This window comes from Ranitomeya imitator, chromosome 5, assembly GCF_032444005.1.
Source record: "Ranitomeya imitator isolate aRanImi1 chromosome 5, aRanImi1.pri, whole genome shotgun sequence".
Taxonomy (NCBI): Eukaryota; Metazoa; Chordata; class Amphibia; order Anura; family Dendrobatidae; genus Ranitomeya; species Ranitomeya imitator.
The window spans coordinates 39,697,110-39,715,610 of NC_091286.1; the positions used below are offsets into that span (position 1 = coordinate 39,697,110).

General features: G+C 45.3%; 1 protein-coding gene across 2 annotated transcripts in view; it reads right to left on the reverse strand.

The window, feature by feature from the left end:
* Nucleotides 1-16,263, reverse strand: part of KCNG3 (potassium voltage-gated channel modifier subfamily G member 3) — a 40,370-nt gene extending 24,107 nt beyond the window's left edge. Inside the window, exon 1 of one of the 2 annotated variants that reach the window (XM_069768592.1) lies at nucleotides 15,220-16,263. In XM_069768592.1, coding sequence (XP_069624693.1) covers nucleotides 15,220-15,851 — 632 coding nt within the window. In that variant the 5' untranslated portion in view covers nucleotides 15,852-16,263. The remainder of the gene's footprint in view (nucleotides 1-15,219) is intronic. The other variant, XM_069768593.1, reaches the window with a different exon arrangement.
* Nucleotides 16,264-18,501: the final 2,238 nt, after the last annotated feature.

Sequence of the window (18,501 nt, forward strand, 5' to 3'; positions counted from 1 at the left end):
TAAAATGGATCATAAAATTTGTTGGGCAATTTCTCCCGAGTACGTCGATACCTCATATGTGGGGGTAAACCACTGTTTGGGCACTCGGCAGGGCTCGGAAGGGAAGGCGCGCCATTTGACTTTTTGAATGGAAAATTAGCTCCAATTGTTAGCGGACACCATGTCGCGTTTGGAGAGCCCCTGTGTGCCTAAACATTGGAGCTCCCCCACAAGTGACCCCATTTTGGAAACTAGACCCCCAAAGGAACTTATCTAGATGCATATTGAGCACTTTAAACCCCCAGGTGCTTCACAGAAGTTTATAACGCAGAGCCATGAAAATAAAAAACAATTTTTCTTTCCTCAAAAATGATTTTTTAGCCTGGAATTTCCTATTTTGCCAAGGATAATAGGAGAAATTGGACCCCAAATATTGTTGTCCTGTTTGTCCTGAGTACGCAGATACCCAATATGTGGGGGTAAACCACTGTTTGGGCGCACGGCAGGGCTCGGAAGGGATGGCACGCCATTTGGCTTTTTAAATGGAAAATTAGCTCCAATCATTAGCGGACACCATGTCACGTTTGGAGAGCCCCTGTGTGCCTAAACATTGGAGATCCCCCAGAAATGACACCATTTTGGAAACTAGACCCCCAAAGGAACTAATCTAGATGTGTGGTGAGGACTTTGAACCCCCAAGTGCTTCACAGAAGTTTATAACGCAGAGCCATGAAAAAAAAAAAAAAATTATTTTCTCAAAAATGATCTTTTAGCCTGCAATTTTTTATTTTCCCAAGGGTAACAGGAGAAATTTGACCCCAAAAGTTGTTGTCCAGTTTCTCCTGAGTACGCTGATACCCCATATGTGGGGGTAAATCACTGTTTGGGCACATGCCGGGGCTCGGAAGTGAAGTAGTGACGTTTTGAAATGCAGACTTTGATGGAATGCTCTGTGGGCGTCACGTTGTGTTTGCAGAGCCCCTGATGTGGCTTAACAGTAGAAACCCCCCACAAGTGACCCCATTTTGGAAACTAGACCCCCAAAGGAACTTATCTAGATGTGTGGTGAGCACTTTGAACCCCCAAGTGCTTCATAGAAGTTTATAATGCAGAGCCGTGAAAATAATAAATACGTTTTCTTTCCTCAAAAATAATTATTTAGCCCAGAATTTTTTATTTTCCCAAGGGTTACAGAAGAAACTGGACCCCAAAAGTTGTTGTCCAGTTTCTCCTGAGTACGCTGATACCCCATATGTGGGGGTAAACCACTGTTTGGGCACATGCCGAGGCTCGGAAGTGAAGTAGTGACTTTTTGAAATGCAGACTTTGATGGAATGCTCTGTGGGCGTCACGTTGCGTTTGCAGAGCCCCTGATGTGGCTTACCAGTAGAAACCCCCCACAAGTGACCGCATTTTGGAAACTAGACCCCGAAAGGAACTTATCTAGATGTGTGGTGAGCACTTTGAACCCCCAAGCGCTTCATAGAAGTTTATAATGCAGAGCCGTGAAAATAATAAATACGTTTTCTTTCCTCAAAAATAATTATTTAGCCCAGAATTTTTTAATTTTCCCAAGGGTAACAGGAGAAATTTGACCCCAATATTTGTTGTCCAGTTTCTCCTGAGTACGGTGATACCCCATATGTGGGGGTAAACTACTGTTTGGGCACATGCCGGGGCTTGGAATTGAAGTAGTGACGTTTTGAAATGCAGACTTTGATGGAATGCTCTGCGGGCGTCACGTTGCGTTTGCAGAGCCCCTGATGTGCCTAAACAGTAGAAACCTCCCACAAGTGACCCCATTTTGGAAACTAGACCCCGAAAGGAACTTATCTAGATGTGTGGTGAGCACTTTGAACCCCCAAGTGCTTCATAGAAGTTTATAATGCAGAGCCGTGAAAATAATAAATACGTTTTCTTTCCTCAAAAATAATTATTTAGCCCAGAATTTTTTATTTTCCCAAGGGTTACAGGAGAAATTGGACCCCAAAAGTTGTTGTCCAGTTTCTCCTGAGTACGCTGATACCCCATGAGTGGGGGTAAACCACTGTTTGGGCACACGTCGGGGCTCAGAAGGGAAGTAGTGACTTTTGAAATGCAGACTTTGATGGAATGGTCTGCGGGTGTCACGTTGCGTTTGCAGAGCCCCTGGTGTGCCTAAACAGTAGAAACCCCCACAAGTGACCCCATTTTAGAAATTAGACCCCCCAAGGAACTTATCTAGATATGTGGTGAGCACTTTGAACCCCCAAGTGCTTCACAGACGTTTACAACGCAGAGCCGTGAAAATAAAAAATCATTTTTCTTTCCTCAAAAATTATGTTTTAGCAAGCATTTTTTTTGATTCACAAGGGTAACAGGAGAAATTGGACCCCAGTAATTGTTGCGCAGTTTGTCCTGAGTATGCTGGTACCCCATATGTGGGGGTAAACCACTGTTTGGGCACACGTCAGGGCTCGGAAGTGAGGGAGCACCATTTGACTTTTTGAATACGAGATTGGCTGGAATCAATGGTGGCGCCATGTTGCGTTTGGAGACCCCTGATGTGCCTAAACAGTGGTAACCCCTCAATTCTACCTCCAACACTAACCCCAACACACCCCTAACCCTAATCCCAACTGTAGCCATAACCCTAAACACAACCCTAACCGCAACACACCCCTAACCACAACCCTAACCCCAACACACCCCTAACCATAACCACAACCCTAATTCCAACCCTAACCCTAAGGCTATGTGCCCACGTTGCGGATTCGTGTGAGATATTTTCGCACCATTTTTGAAAAATCCGCGGGTAAAAGGCACTGCGTTTTACCTGCGGATTTTCCGCGGATTTCCAGTGTTTTTTGTGCGGATTTCACCTGCGGATTCCTATTGAGGAACAGGTGTAAAACGCTGCGGAATCCGCACAAAGAATTGACATGCTGCGGAAAATACAACGCAGCGTTTCCGCGTGGTATTTTCTGCACCATGGGCACAGCGGATTTGGTTTCCATATGTTTACATGGTACTGTAAACCTGATGGAACACTGCTGCGAATCCGCAGCCAAATCCGCACCGTGTGCACATAGCCTAATTCTAAAGGTATGTGCACACGCTGCGGAAAACGCTGCGGATCCGCAGCAGTTTCCCATGAGTTTACAGTTCAATGTAAACCTACGGGAAACAAAAATCGCTGTGCCCATGCTGCGGAAAAACTGCACGGAAACGCAGCGGTTTACATTCCGCAGCATGTCACTTCTTTGTGCGGATTCCGCAGCGGTTTTACAACTGCTCCAATAGAAAATCGCAGTTGTAAAACCGCAGTGAAATGCGCAGAAAAACCGCGGTAAATCCGCCATAAATCCGCAGCGGTTTAGCACTGCGGATTTATCAAATCCGCAGCGTAAAAATCCGCAGAGGACCAGAATACGTGTGCACATACCGAAACCCTAACCCTAGCCCTAACCCTACCCCTAGCCCTAACCCTAACCCTAACCCTAACCCTACCCCTAACCCTACCCCTAACCCTAACCCTACCCCTAACCCTAGCCCTAACCCTACCCCTAACCCTACCCCTAACCCTAACCCTATTCTAACATTAGTGGAAAAAAAAAAAATTTCTTTATTTTTTTATTGTCCCTACCTATGGGGGTGACAAAGGGGGGGGGTCATTTATTATTTTTTTTATTTTGATCACTGAGATAGATTATATCTCAGTGATCAAAATGCACTTTGGAACGAATCTGCCGGCCGGCAGATTCGGCGGGCGCACTGCGCATGCGCCCGCCATTTTGGAAGATGGCGGCGCCCAGGGAGAAGACGGACGGGACCCCGGCTGGATCGGTAAGTATGATGGGGTGGGGGGGACCACGGGGGGGGGACCACGGGGGGGGATCGGAGCACGGGGGGGGAATCGGAGTGCGGGAGGGGTGGAACAGAGCACGGGGGGCGTGGAACGGAGCACGGGGGGGGCTGGAATGGAGCACGGGGGGGTGGAACGGAGCACCGGGGGGGGGGGCGGATCGGAGTGCAGGGGGGGTGATTGGAGCACGGGGGGGTGATTGGAGCACGGGGGGAGCGGACAAGAGCACAGGGGGGAGCGGAGCACTGGACGGAGGGGAGCCGGAGCAGTGTACCGGCCAGATCGGAGGGCTGGGGGGGCGATCGGAGGGGTGGGGTGGGGGCACACTAGTATTTCCAGCCTTGGCCGATGATATTTCAGCATCGGCCATGGCTGGATTGTAATATTTCACCCGTTATAATGGGTGAAATATTACAAATCGCTCTGATTGGCAGTTTCACTTTCAACAGCCAATCAGAGCGATCGTAGCCACGAGGGGGTGAAGCCACCCCCCCTGGGCTAAACTACCACTCCCCCTGTCCCTGCAGATCGGGTGAAATGGGAGTTAACCCTTTCACCCGATCTGCAGGGACGCGATCTTTCCATGACGCCGCATAGGCGTCATGGGTCGGAATGGCACCGACTTTCATGACGCCTACGTGGCGTCATGGGTCGGGAAGGGGTTAAACACTTCTGCCATGTTTGGCGGCCTGGTCTCTTGCAAAAAGAAAATGTCAGCTTCAACCCGGCTGAGAAAGTCAAAGGCCACAAACCTAGCTGTATTTGACTTTATGCTGGCGACATTAATGGATGCGAGCATCAACGGAGTGGGTTCCGTCATCATTAGTGATTGAGTCAGATGGCTTTCTTCTTCCCACTCCCCTTATCCTCTGCCTCAGAAGAGGAATCCTTCCCCCTCTTTAATGACATGGAGGTCTATCCATGCCTACGTGTTTTTTATTTTTATCATCCTCGTCTCCAGACTCTGGGCCAGTCCCTCCCTCCAAGGACCTTACAGTCCCAGAAGGAGACTCGGCGCCCCCTGTAAGCTCCACTGAAGCCAGAACCTTACCCTCAGCTTCCTCCTCAGAACCGGAACCGGTTAGAAAGACCAACAAGAGGGGAGTCAGTTTTTCCTTCCTTAGGTACCTTGGTCAGAGCGGGAGAAGATGTTTTATCTCCCTTCTTTCTCTTCTTTTTGGTGCCAAGCTTATGCTTTTCCTATAGCCACTGCCTATTATCCTCATCCATACTTTCATAATGGGAGGATTCTGAGACAGTGGCGGTTTCCTCCCTGTGGATCCTCCTGACCTCCTCATCCAGGAGCAGCAAGACTGGCATCCAGGACAGGGGCCACCCCAGTAGCCCGGGGCTTGCCCAGCTCCCTATCCTGTCTGCACTTGTCTAGACGTCTCAGCTGGGCAGGTGTCTTTTTATTGCTTTTCCTCCTTGGCTCCTCAGCTCCCTCACCCCTGCAAGTCCCTTCCACAGCAGAATCAGCCTCACAGTTTTCTCCCACCGGGGTCATGACTGCATTAGCAAAGGAGCGAGGACAACCGCTGAATAAGTGACCTAACTCAACACACAGGTGGTAACTAATCTCCACACAAGATGCAGCAAGATGGCCGATATTCCCACACAAAGCATATTTCTGCACAGTGCATTTTGCACTGAAGGGTGTGGGGTCGCCGCACCTGTGACAGAGCTTCGGTTGCCCCTGGTAGAAGACCAGGATACGATCCCTACCCAGGAAGACAGATGATGGTATGTGGGCAACCGTAACACCCGAACACCTAAGTTTTACCATAAACGTCCAGGCCCCTGACCAGATACCAAACTCGTCACGGTTTTTCTTTGGCATTTCCACCACCTCTCCATACCGGCCAAGGCACGTCATGATGTCATAACAAGAAAGCGACTCATTACAAGGCATCACGGTCACTTTCTTGACTTGGTTTTGGCGAGACACCACCTGAACAGCAAAGTCTCGCCAGCCAGGCTCATTTTTTGCCAACTCATAGTTTGACCAGAAGAGCTCAAGCCCCTCCGGCCGAACAAAGCTGACATCAAACTCAGGTGTGGAATAGGGATGTATCAAGGCATAGATGTCAATCGCCCTGAAGCCCATCCTGCAGGAGCTCCACAACTTTAGACCTTGGAGGAGACGCACACTACCCGGCCCAGCTGTTGGGAGGGACCACACTATATCCCCCCCTCTTTGCTCTTGGAAGGCCCCGAGGCCATGCCTCTCTATCCAGAAGGATAGATCAACCTCTCGACCCACTACAATTAGTGATCTCTCTCCCTTCTTTAGAGCCTCCAGGAGACGCCGTTGCAACATGCTGTCCCCAGAACCCGGAGACGACGAGGATGCCCTATTTCCCCAAAAAGGTGACAGCGGCAAACTCCTGTCAGGTGCTGCCACCACCGGGGGGGAAACCGGACCAGTGACCACATCCACATCAACAGCATCACTATTACCCAACTCCATAACCCTCTCACCCTCCACCAAACCAGCAACCACACCACTAGACAGAGTTTTCCTCATCCATACCCATCACCACATTCACTCCTGCTGGACCAGTGACAACAGGGGGTGACATTTTGACCTCAGCATCATCAGGCACAAGTGGCTGAGTATCCTCCACAAATCTGGAGGTGACCTCCCTCTGCATCAGTTGATATTTTCCGCTACTTCATGGTTGCTACCAGGCGCCGTTGATCTTTAGCTGCTGTGAGGCACCGCTGATACTTAGTATCAGGATCTTGTTGACCAGCGGCGCCAACACTAAATAGGACTTTGGGAGGACCGGAACTCCCAGCCCCGACAACCCCTTCACACTGCCGCCGCTTCTCAGCTAAGTGATCAGCGGCAACAGCATTCAGGGGCTCCAAGGCTACCGGAGCTGCCCCGACACTGGGCAGCTCCCCCTCCCAATGTGGAGCGCACCACAGTATCGTGGCCTTACTGTTCGCCGCCGCCAGACTGCCCTCACTGTCCAGCCTCTCGGCTGATGCACCTGCTGTGACGTCCCTGCTATTACAAGCAGAGACGGAGCTCTGCGCCTCATTACGTTGCTTTGCAATCTCCCCGTTCCTTTGCACCGGATCCACAGCAGAACCCAGTCTGGGCTGGGCAATGGGGCTTATACAGCGAGCTGACCCTGCAGCCGACTCAGGGGGTAGAGGGAGGAGGGCATGTACATAGCTTACCGCTTTCTGCAGCTTAGGTTTGATTTTCTTTACCTTTTTCTTCTGGCCCCCAGGTGCCTCCTCTGGTAAATCATCACCAAGATGGAAGTTCTGAAGGCACACTGGGGACTCCAGCAGCTTGATCTCTGCCATTGGCGCCCCTCCCTGGCTGCTGTTGTCACTGTCCTCCCCATAGCCAGCAGAACTGCGACGAGATGTCATTGTCGCCTGTCCTGCAGGGAGCTCGCTGCACGTGGCCTGTGAGTGACTAAGCAGGTTGCCAGGTGGGGCTTTCTGCTGGTCATCCTCCTCCTCCTCATCATCTTCCACCTGGCTCTCAGGCTGCAGCCCCATCTGCCTTTGCTCTCTGTTATCAGCCATTTCTCTGAATCGGTCTTCATTTTGCAATTTTTCTTTAAATGGTCCACTTTTTTCTTGACTAAACGCTTTTCTTACCTCCAGATCATTAATTTCAAGCTTCAGTCTCTTTACCTCGGCCTGGAAGTGCATCTTCCTGGGTCTGGAGGCACCTGCAGCTTTAGCGCTTGTGCAGCGCAGCTCCTCCCGGAGTCTCCTCAGGGTCTTACTCGCCTCTTCATACTCACGGAGGTGGCTCATGACCCGGGAGGCATAGGTGGACACAGACTCCCGGGATCTCTGCACCGCCCAACCCTCCTCAGTGAGGTTGGCCTCATCTCTGTGAGCACTCAGCTTTCCTCCAGAAGGACCGCCATCTTGCATGCTAGCAGGCTTCTCCTGCATGGAAGTTTTGCGGCTTCTCTGGGTCTCTGCAGACCTGGGAGGAGTAGGAGCCCCATTGCTGCGACTCCTGGTGGAGCGTCTCACCCCCGAATCCTCTGATGTGCAGGCTGGTTGCTGGTTCCTCCTGCCCCCCGCCAGCCTGGTCCGGGAAGCAGAAGCCTGGGACTTGGCTCCTTCACTCATCCCAGGAAACCCACTCCCTCCCTGGGTAAGAGAGAGAGCAGGTCCCCGGGTGGAGAGGTGGTGATTCTCTGGAGCTCAGGAGCAGACAGCAGGTTCAGTTGTGACCGCACCCACAATCAACACAATGAGCAGCAGCTGAGCAGAGCTGCACTCACTCTTCTGCTGGTGCAGTCACTGTGTACATACATTACAGATCCTGAGTTACATCCTGTATTATACTCCAGAGCTGCACTCACTATTCTGCTGGTACAGTCATTGTGTACATAGATTACATTACTGGTCCTGTACTGATCCTTCGTTACATCATGTATTATACTCCAGAGCTGCACATACTATTCTGCTGGTACAGTCACTGTGTACATAGATTACATTACTGGTCCTGTACTGATCCTTAGTTACATCATGCATTATACTCCAGAGCTGCACTCACTGTTCTGCTGGTGGAGTCACTGTGTACATACATTACATTACTGATTCTGTACTGATCCTGAGTTATATCCTGTATTATACTCCAGAGCTGCACTCACTATTCTGCTGGTGCAGTCACTGTGCACATACATTATTGATCCTGTATTATATTCCAGAGCTGCACTCACTATTCTGCTGGTGCAGTCACTGTGTATATACATTACATTACTTATGCTGTACTGATCCTGAGTTACATCCTGTATTATACTCCAGAGCATCTCTGAGTAGCAGCATATACAAATTGTCTCTTCAGAGAGGAAGATGAGTAGAACTCTAGTGCCACCTATTGGAAGTAGCAAACCTAACAATGTCGACTCTTTAACGAGCCTTGTCACATGACTTAGGAATAATAGCCAAACCAGAATCTCAATTTGCAGTCACTGTGTTTCGGGGTACTGCCCCATGTCAGTGCAAAGTGGAGATCTGGTTTGGCTGATAGAGAGGCGTCTGACCGGGATCCAAGAAGTATCGTTTCTCCTTGCGGAGAGTGACATGACAAGCATGTCGAGGTGAGAAGACTTAAAGCTGCAATGCTCCTCTGGGAAATATGCAAACTGTCTCCAGAGAGGAAGAGGACTAGAACTCTAGTGCCACCTATTGGAAGTAGCAATCCTAACAGTCAATGTCGACTCTTTAATGAGCCTTATCACATGACTTAGGATAATAGCCAAACCAGAATCTCAATTTGCAGACACTGTGTTTCGGGGTACTGCCCCTCGTCAGTGCAAAGCGGAGATCTGGTTTGGCTGATTGAGAGGCGTCTGACCGAGATCCAAGAAGTATCGTTTCTCCTTGCGGAGAGTGACATGATAAGCATTCCTCTCTGAAGAGACAATTTGCATATTTCCCAGAGGAGCATTGCGGCTTTAAGTCTCCTCACCTCGACATGCTTATCATGTCACTCTCCGCAAGGAGAAACAATACTTAGCAACATATAGTAATCTTTGGCCATGTATCCTGTGTCACACCTAAAGCCACTGTGCAGCCCCTGCCTAAATGTGGCACTGACTGTAGCACTGAGCCATATAGTGGCTGAAATAAGTATTGAATATGTCACCATTTTTCTAATGAAATATATTTCCAAAGGTGCTATTGATATGAAGTTCTCAATGGATGTTGGTAATAACCCATCCAATCCATACAGGCAAAGAAATCAAACCATATATGTCTGTAAAAGTATTGAACACATGAAGAAAGAGAAATGAAAAAAGCCATGAAAAGTCATGACACCAGCTGAAATCTATTAGTAATTACAATGCAATCCTGAAACTAAGTGAAAAATAATATCAGCAGGTTCAACTAATGGTCTATAAAAAGATGTCTCATTACTAAGGAGCCACACAAGAAACATCTCATAATGGGTAAAACCAGTGAGCTGTCTCAAGACCTTTGAAACCTTATTTTTGAAAAACATATTGATGGCATTGACAGGTTTGACAGGTCTAAACTACTGAAGGTTCCCCTGAGTACTGTTTGGGCTATAATCCAGAAATGGAAACAATTGTTTAAAAAAAAAAACAATAAGCAATGCACTCAACCTCCATGTTTCACCTCACAAGACTCCATTTCTGAACAAAAAGTATGTTCAAGAGCACATAAAGTTTGCTAATTAACATTTAAACAAGCCTGTAAAATACCGGGAAAATATAGTTTGGTCAGATGAGACCAAAATTGAACTCTTTGGATTCCATAATACACACCATGTTTGGAGGCCATAAGGCACTGCATATTGCCCCAAAAACAACACACTATAAGTGAAATTTCAAGGTGCGACCATCATGGTATGGGGCTATTTTTCAGCATACGGCACTATCAAACTTCATGTCATTGAAGGAAGGATGAATATAAAAATGTACGGAGACATTCTTTATAAAAAAATTTGCTGTCATCTACCAGAATGATGAAGAAGAAATGAGGGTGGACATTTCAGCAAGACAGTGATCCCAAACCCACAGCCAATAAAGCTCTCAATTTGTTTCAGAGAAAGAAAATAAAGCTGCTAGAATGGCCCACCCAATCACTGGACTTAAATCTACTAGAAAATGCATAAAAGAACTAAAGCTCAGAGTTCATAGAATGAGCCCACGGGACCTTCAGGATGTGAAGAGTGTTTGTATGGAAGCATGGGCCAAAATTACACCTGAGCAATGCCTGCGACTAGTTTCTCTATACAAGAAGCATCTTGAAGCTGTCATCACCAACAAAGGCTTTTGCACAAAGTGTTAAATATATTTCAGTAAACATGTTCTATACTTTTTCCATGTGTCATTTCTCATTAGAACACATAACTTAATTTATGGACATCTATGGTTTGATTTCTTTGCCTGTGTGGATTGGATGGGTTGTTACCGATATCTGGTGAGAATTTCATGTCAATATCACCTTTAAAAAATATTTATTTAGAAAATTGATGATGTGTTCAATATTTATTTCGGCCGCTGTTTGTACTTCATGCACCATCATACGAGCTTCTTACACACAGCTCTGGCATATGTATAAACCCATATAGAGTGAGATGCCACAAACAGCTTCATTGCTTTCCTGCGTAATATAGGCACATTTACTTCAATCCTTGGCTCGTGCTGAGCAGCATAAATTGCTAATGGTTTGTACTGTAATTGTGTTAGCATGAAAGGTAATTACTGATCAAACTCTGGTAGTCCAGTGACCGAAGCCCCCTCCTAGATCCCACTGCAGCCGCCCATCACACACACTCATGCCACACAAGAACCACAGGTCTAAGGAGATAACATCCATCAACATGTATTCCCCAATTCCATCCCTGCGGCATCGAGCATGCACAAGGAGTGCGTAGCCTCGGCCACAAGGAGGGATTCCTCTGCCGGGTAGTTTTAACTCATCGGTGTAACGAATGTGTGTACTGTACAGATGTAGCAGAGCTGAACTTATCATGTACTACAACAGATATCAGGATGTACTCACTTTGTGTGGTGATAGAATATATATGAATACTGTATAAAATACTGTAAAAAGAATTTTGAAAAAAAGATATAAAAATTAAATGTTGCAGAAATGAAATGGAAGATAGAAAACTCATTAGAGAAGGAGCTATAAAGGTCAGGGCACCACGGCGAACAAACAGTTCAATTTGGCATATATATTTCCCTATAGGGTTTTAACTTTTAATTGAATAGAAAATTAATTATGCGCTCATGATTTTAATTGATATTGTAAAGTGATTTTTATTTACCTTCAAAAAGAACGCTCTATCCTTAAAGGGGTTGTCCACCAATGGAATTTTTTTTTTACTTAGATCCATGTGTTTTTGGCTAAAAAATAATTTCTGCACTTTGGTTTCATTTACAAATATTGAACCATTTGGCTTCCATAGCCTCTGTATAGCGCTGCCGATCGCTGGCTGCAGAATTAGTTAATTAAGAATACGTCGGTGAGCTCGTAGTGACGAGTTTGTCATTCTTCTATTTATCTTTTTCTGAACTGCTGATTTTTGATCACAGATTACACCAAAGTTGAATGTTCAAGGTCACAAAAAAAGTAAAACATGCAAAATTTTTAATTAAACCCAATTGGAAAAGTGATTTTTAGCTCCAAAGACATGCATCTGAGTAACAATGCTCCTCAAAGTGGACAACTCCTTCAAACCTACTTTCAGACCAATGTATTAGGCTACGTTCACATTAGTGTCTTTGGGCACAGCGTCGTCGACGCAACCCAAAACGCAGGTCAAACTGCATACACAAAGCAGCGTTTTTTGACGCATGCGTTGTCCTAAAATGTTATTATTCTTGACACAATTGAAGATAAAAAACGCCCAAAAAAGTGTCTAGACACTATAAAGAGAAAGAATGGAATTTGTGTATATATACCCTTGCAGAGATGAATTCCTCCCATTTTGCTTGTGTTTCCGGCATCAAGATGGAGCGTCCCATGGAGAGTATCTACATGAATATGGAGTTGGATTTTGCCTTGGCTAATGCTTATGCTCTTGTCACTGTCTAGACACTTCATCACTTGTTTTTTACTCAAAAGGCGCATGCGTCGAACAACGCGGGTCAACGCAGGCACCTGCACCCTATGCGTTTTACATAGACACTAATGTGTTTTTTTGGCGCATTTACGACGCAAGTGCGTTGCATGCGTTGTTTACCGGAAATTTGGCGCAGGAAAAATGCAACATGTAGCGTCGGCCGCACCCTGTCTGGTGCGCCCAAATGACGCATGCGTCGTACAATGCTTGACAACGCATACCGGCGCATGTCCATGCGCCCCCATGTTAAAGATAGGGGCGCATGAAGCATGCGTCGGTATCCGTCGACGACGCTGCGCCCAAAGACGTTAATGTGAACGTAGCCTAAAATGGATCTTGTACTAATCGTTGGTCTCCTGACTGTCTCAATGATCTAGGAGGCCTCTTGTTTGGGTCAGGAAGTAGACGGTATGTCTGGGCATTGCAGACCCTACATGTGCCATGTAATATGTTTGTTAAAAAATAGCCCTAGAGTTATATTTTGTGCAAAATGGTGCAGCCAATTCCTGCATGAAAAAATTCTGAGAATTGCCACCATTGTTCTGCACTGGTGGAAGAAGAAGCCGCCTGAAGAATTGTTGGGTCACTTTTATCAGATGCTCCACGTTATAAAGGGTGGGACATGTGCACACCGAGTAGTTTTGACATTGCTTCGAATATGTTAATTATTTTTAATGATTACTGACTATTTTTCGGGTGGGTTCCAGGCATAAGACACTCGCAAAAACCCTAACAGTGCCGTAAATGGCTGCCTTGCACCCTACGCGCTATATACAAAAGTGAACGCCACGCAATGGTATATGCCCCATGCACCACCATGGAAAATCCCCTTACAGTACCAACATCGTGCATGAATTTTTAGGAAATATCATCTACACCCTAAGGACAAAATACACAATGAAAACTGGCAGGTGATGTGGATTTCACTTTTGCAGCGCGCGGGGTGAAACATTCTGCAAATCTGTAAAATTTCTTCTAAAAAATCCACAGTGTTTTTAGTTCCTGCAGATTTTTCATTGCAAAAATTCCCATATACAAGAAGTACTCGAAATCTCCAAGAAGTCTATGCTAAAATAATGTACTCCATGATTTTGGCACGTGATCCTGTCCGAGATCATATTGCCAAGACATTGTGAAGGATTCGTCGTCCCGCTCGCAGTGTCATATGTCACTTTTACTTGCGGGTACAGTAAGCAGCACTGTGTAAAACTGGTGTCATATACGGGAATAAAGAAATGGTTCCTAGTGTAAACATTACACAATAGGAATAATAAAAATAACGCATCACGGCGTCAGGCGCCATCTATAACAATTTACCTTTGCTTTTTCTATTTTCAGCAATGTATATCTCTGAACACGTATCATGGCGTATGTTAGTGACTGGCATGCAAAAGGTTAAAATGATGTGTCTCCCTCCTTAGTAAACACTCTTGCAGGTTTGCAAGAAGCACACAGATAATGAGGTCTATCAGGATTACTTTACAAGTGTTTATATAGGTTCTAATCCCTCAGCTCTGCAAAACTCAAGTTCTGGTGTAGCAGGAGATTCCTATCTGGGTAATGTAAAGTGTCGGGGTCTTTTTAGTTTCTACTGAGTCAGAGTTGTGGTCTCCATCCTGTGGTCTTCCAACCGTTGCGAAACTACAACAGCATGTTGGGTGTCATAGTTTTAGGTTATGGCTACATGGTCACTTTGATTGCACAACCTTAAAATTGAAGTAGTGGATAAGTGGTGCAAAAAAAAATTGCAATTGGATGTAATTTATATCGTGGTCTAGGATGACTAAGTGGTGTGCAACCTTGGACCAGAAATTCATCAGATTTGGATTTTTGCATCAGTCGTTTTGAGGTTACACTATGTTGCGTTGGCAATCATCAGATCCAATGGTGAAATGTGTCTTTGCGATGTTCATGTTGCGCAACCAAAGTCACCTTCTAGCCCTAATATTTCAGATAAGGGAGTGAGTGGGTAACAAAGCAAAATTCTAGGGTACCAATGATAGCATGAGTGAGTAAGTAAGAGAGCACCAAGGGTAAGATGACTACATTAGAGGTGGCAATAAGGGTGGCATAAGTACGTTAGAAGGACCCTAGGGTAAGATGACTACATTAGAGGGCACCAAGGGTAACAGGTTCGGTAAGGGGTGCGAAGGGTAAGGTGACTATGTTAAAGGGTAAAAGGCATAACATAAGAGCATTAGAGAGTACGAATGGTAACATGACTACATTTGAGGGTATAAAGGGTAACATGATTATGTTAGAGGGTACCACGGGTGAGATGACTAGGTTAGAGGACACCAAGTGTAACGTGGCTACATTAGCAAGGGTAAGAAGACTATGTTAGAGGGTGTCAAGGGTTGAATGACTGAGTTAGAGGGTGTCAACGGTAATATGACTATGTTGGATGGAGCCAAGGGTAACATGACTACTTTAGAGGGTAAAAAGCGTAATATGACTATGTTGGAGGGTACAAAGGGTAACATGACTACATTTAGAGGATACCATGGGTAAGATGACTACGTTAGAGGACACGAAGTATAACATGACTACTATAAGAAGGGAAAATTACTATGTCAGAGGGTGCCAAGGGTAAGATGACTATGATAAGAGGCATAGCATAACTGCGGTAGAGAGTGCAAAGGGTAACATGACTGCATTGGAGGGTGCCAAGGGGAACATGACTACATTAGAGAGTACGAAGGGTAACATAACTGTGTTAAAAGGTACCAAGGGTAACATGACTGTGTAATTAAACCCCCCAAGACAGACGGACACTGATAGTATTGATAATGACTGCTCGTACCCCGAAGGTTCCCATAGACTTGCTGTATACCTGTGCTCCTCCACGCTCCTATTCTCTGCTGTCTTCCAGTCAGGTAAGGTGCTAGCACATAAGACCACCATGGAGACAATGACAAAAATAATTGATATCACAGCCAAGATTTGGGCTGCCAAGGATGAGGTGGGCTCCTCAAAAGTCCTCCTCATACGTTCCAACCACTTCTTTTCCCCTGGTGCCTGGAGGTCCTCCTTGACTGCAGTCTCATCAGGCTTGGTTTCATCAGACATGTAGGTGTAGGTGTCTGACATGCGGTCATCCAGTCTTCTTTGACAACAATATTCTAGTTGGGAACACTCCAGCCCCCAGTAGATCATCTCATTGTAAAAGGAAAGCTCGCACATTTGGGGTACGAACCTTAGTTTGCCATACTTAACATACATCATGATAAAACCAAATGCCTCCGAATGCCTGTCAAAGAAATACTCATTCCTCTCCTGGTCATAATCATCACAAACCTCTAAGACATCTTTCTCCGAGGAACATCCATGGAGCCTGCTCACCCTCCTGAGTGGAAAATCCTTAATCACATCCTGGGAAAAAGAATATCTGTCACCCCCAACATTAAGGATAAAGGGGTCCCTTGAAAAGTTCATTGCTGAGGCCAAACAGTTGGGTGCTGTCCTTCAGTACCACCCAGGAACAGGTGAAGGACAAGCTAGAGTTGTGCTTCTCACCTTAAAGTTTTAGCTCTGCTTGCACCTCCTGATTGCTTCCAGCCTGTCTCCCCTGGAGGTTCCAAACAGATCGCTGGTACATTACACAACATGTTTAATGAGTAGAAGATCTCAAGGCACCAAGGAAAAGTTCAGAAGAAATTCTTGACCCAGGAGGTCTTGTGAGTATTCCCCCTTCTCAAAGTCTTCTTGTTCTTCCCACACAGACATTAGACCACACAACATATCAAGAAGTAACTCTTCTGTGATTGAATGGAAGAATAGGAAATCTACCAAGAAGGGAGGGAGAAGTGCTGAGAGCCACCAGCTCTGCTGCCTCCTGATCTCCAGTGTCTGCTGAACTTTACTCAATGTGAGAAGCTCTCAGAGAGAGGAGGACATGGAGGAGGAGGAGGAGGAGTGATGGAGGTGGGAGCAGGCTTGTGTCTACAGAAACCTCCCTGGTGCTGTTCTGCTTGTGTCACATGAATGTAATGTATGTCTACAGTACATGATCAGCAGATCTCCCAGCACTGAGGGCAGCACAGCACAGCTCTCCAGGGCCAATGTCCCTGCTGCTTATAACATCACTGACAGCCTGAAAGATGCAGCCATGAGCCGCTCACTAAGCCGGGCTAACAACCATGCAGACATTCCCCGACAATCCCGAAGGACAAGGCGCTACTCTGTCCATAAAAGAATTTAAGGCGTTAGTGAATTTTTTGAAGCTGAAGAAATTTATACAGATTATTTTGTAATTATCATTATGATATAATTTACAATGAATGCAGCTGATGTCTTCATATCCGAATTATGGGCTGTAGACAGGGATCACTTATAAACAGAATTATTTATTATGGTTCTCCAATGTGTTTGTAAAAAAATATTGTCTGACAGTGATGTTTTTATAAGCTGTCCAGAAAATCTAAGAAGGGAAATTGGCAACCCTGCCTCTAAAGAGTCTCTGCTTCTTTCTTTCTTTCTTTCTTTCTTTCTTTCTTTCTTTCTTTCTTTCTTTCTTTCTTTCTTTCTTTCTTTCTTTCTTTCTTTCTTTCTCTTCTTTTTTCTCCAATTTAATAATTATCTATCTATCTATCTATCTATCTATCTATCTATCTATCTATCTATCTATCTATCTATCTATCTATCTATCTATCCACCTATCATTATTATCCATGCATTCCTCCATTTCTATAAGGGACCTTTCTTTCTTTCTCATTCTCTCTTTTCTTACTTTCTTTTTTATTTCTTCTTTTCTTTCTCTTGCTTTATCGCTTTCTTTCTCTCATTTCTTAATTTCTTTTATTTGTCTTTCTTTCTTTCCTTCTCTTCTTTTTTCTTCCATTTAATTATCTATCTATCTATCTATCTATCTATCTATCTCTATCTATTATCTATCTATTATGTATGTATGTATGTATCTATTATCATTCTATCTATCTATCTTCTATCTATTATCTTTCTTTCTTTTTTTCTTTCTTTCCTTCCTTCCTGTCTTGCTTCCAGGTTCATTCTCTATCTACTCTGTTTCCAAATGAATGGGTATGAATTGTCAGGACAGCTGTGCCACAGGACAGGGAAAAATACAGACCCCTACATTCCAGCAATTGTGGGGGTCCCACATCCTGATTCCATCCTGTAGCATGTATTCAGTAGTCACAGATCATTGCCGTCTTTACAGTCTGTAATGCACCATTCTATGAGCCGTAATACTCCAGTTTCCTGACATACAAAGTCAGAAGATTTTGGAGCAGACCATTTGCACATTTTTTTACCCGTCTCATCACCTTTTCAGCGTTCTGTGCTGCAGCCACATAAGAATTAGACTGGCGTGTTAAACACTGGTTTTGATCAATTGCACTTTTTATTTTAAAGGGAAATTGTCACATTAAACATGGTGTCTGATCGCCAGGTAGCATGGTATAGAGCAAGGGGGGACTGGGCAGATTAATAATTGTGTTGAAAAAAATTCAGGCGGTTCTAACCAGTGACAGCATTCCTTGTGTCAGTGTGTGCATACATCGATCGTAGAACCGCCCACTGGACTCCTAGGGCCAAAAAGTGCAGAGATTTTAACAAAAAAAGTTATGTTATACTGAGCATTTTCCCAAAAACTACATGTTTCTGTGCTCAGCTCCTCCTGTTCTATAAGATCATGTCTGCCATAGTAATACATGGTCAATGTGACAGGTTCCCTTTAAGGACATTATTGAACTCACCATGTACTGTAACCATAACCTCGAGGCGGTGTCATTTACCCAGCGAGTGGCATCACGATGTTACTTGGTGGGCAGCTTGGTCACTTCAGACAAAGATTGGAGCTGACGTCTGATAACTTCCTTCACCTGATCTGTCAGGACTTTTCCCGTCATTCGTAATCTCCGCAGTAAATCTTCCTCCTTGTCCTCGTATTCGGGCAGTTTCTTAGCTCCGTGCTTGGCACGAGGACTACAGCTCCTATTTGAGTTCATATTTAATTTAATGTTATCAATGTGACATCGTATCTTTATATATAAATATATTCAGCACTGTGCAAAAGTTTTAGACGGGTGTGAAAAAAAATGCTGCAAAAGTAAGAGAGCTTTAAAAG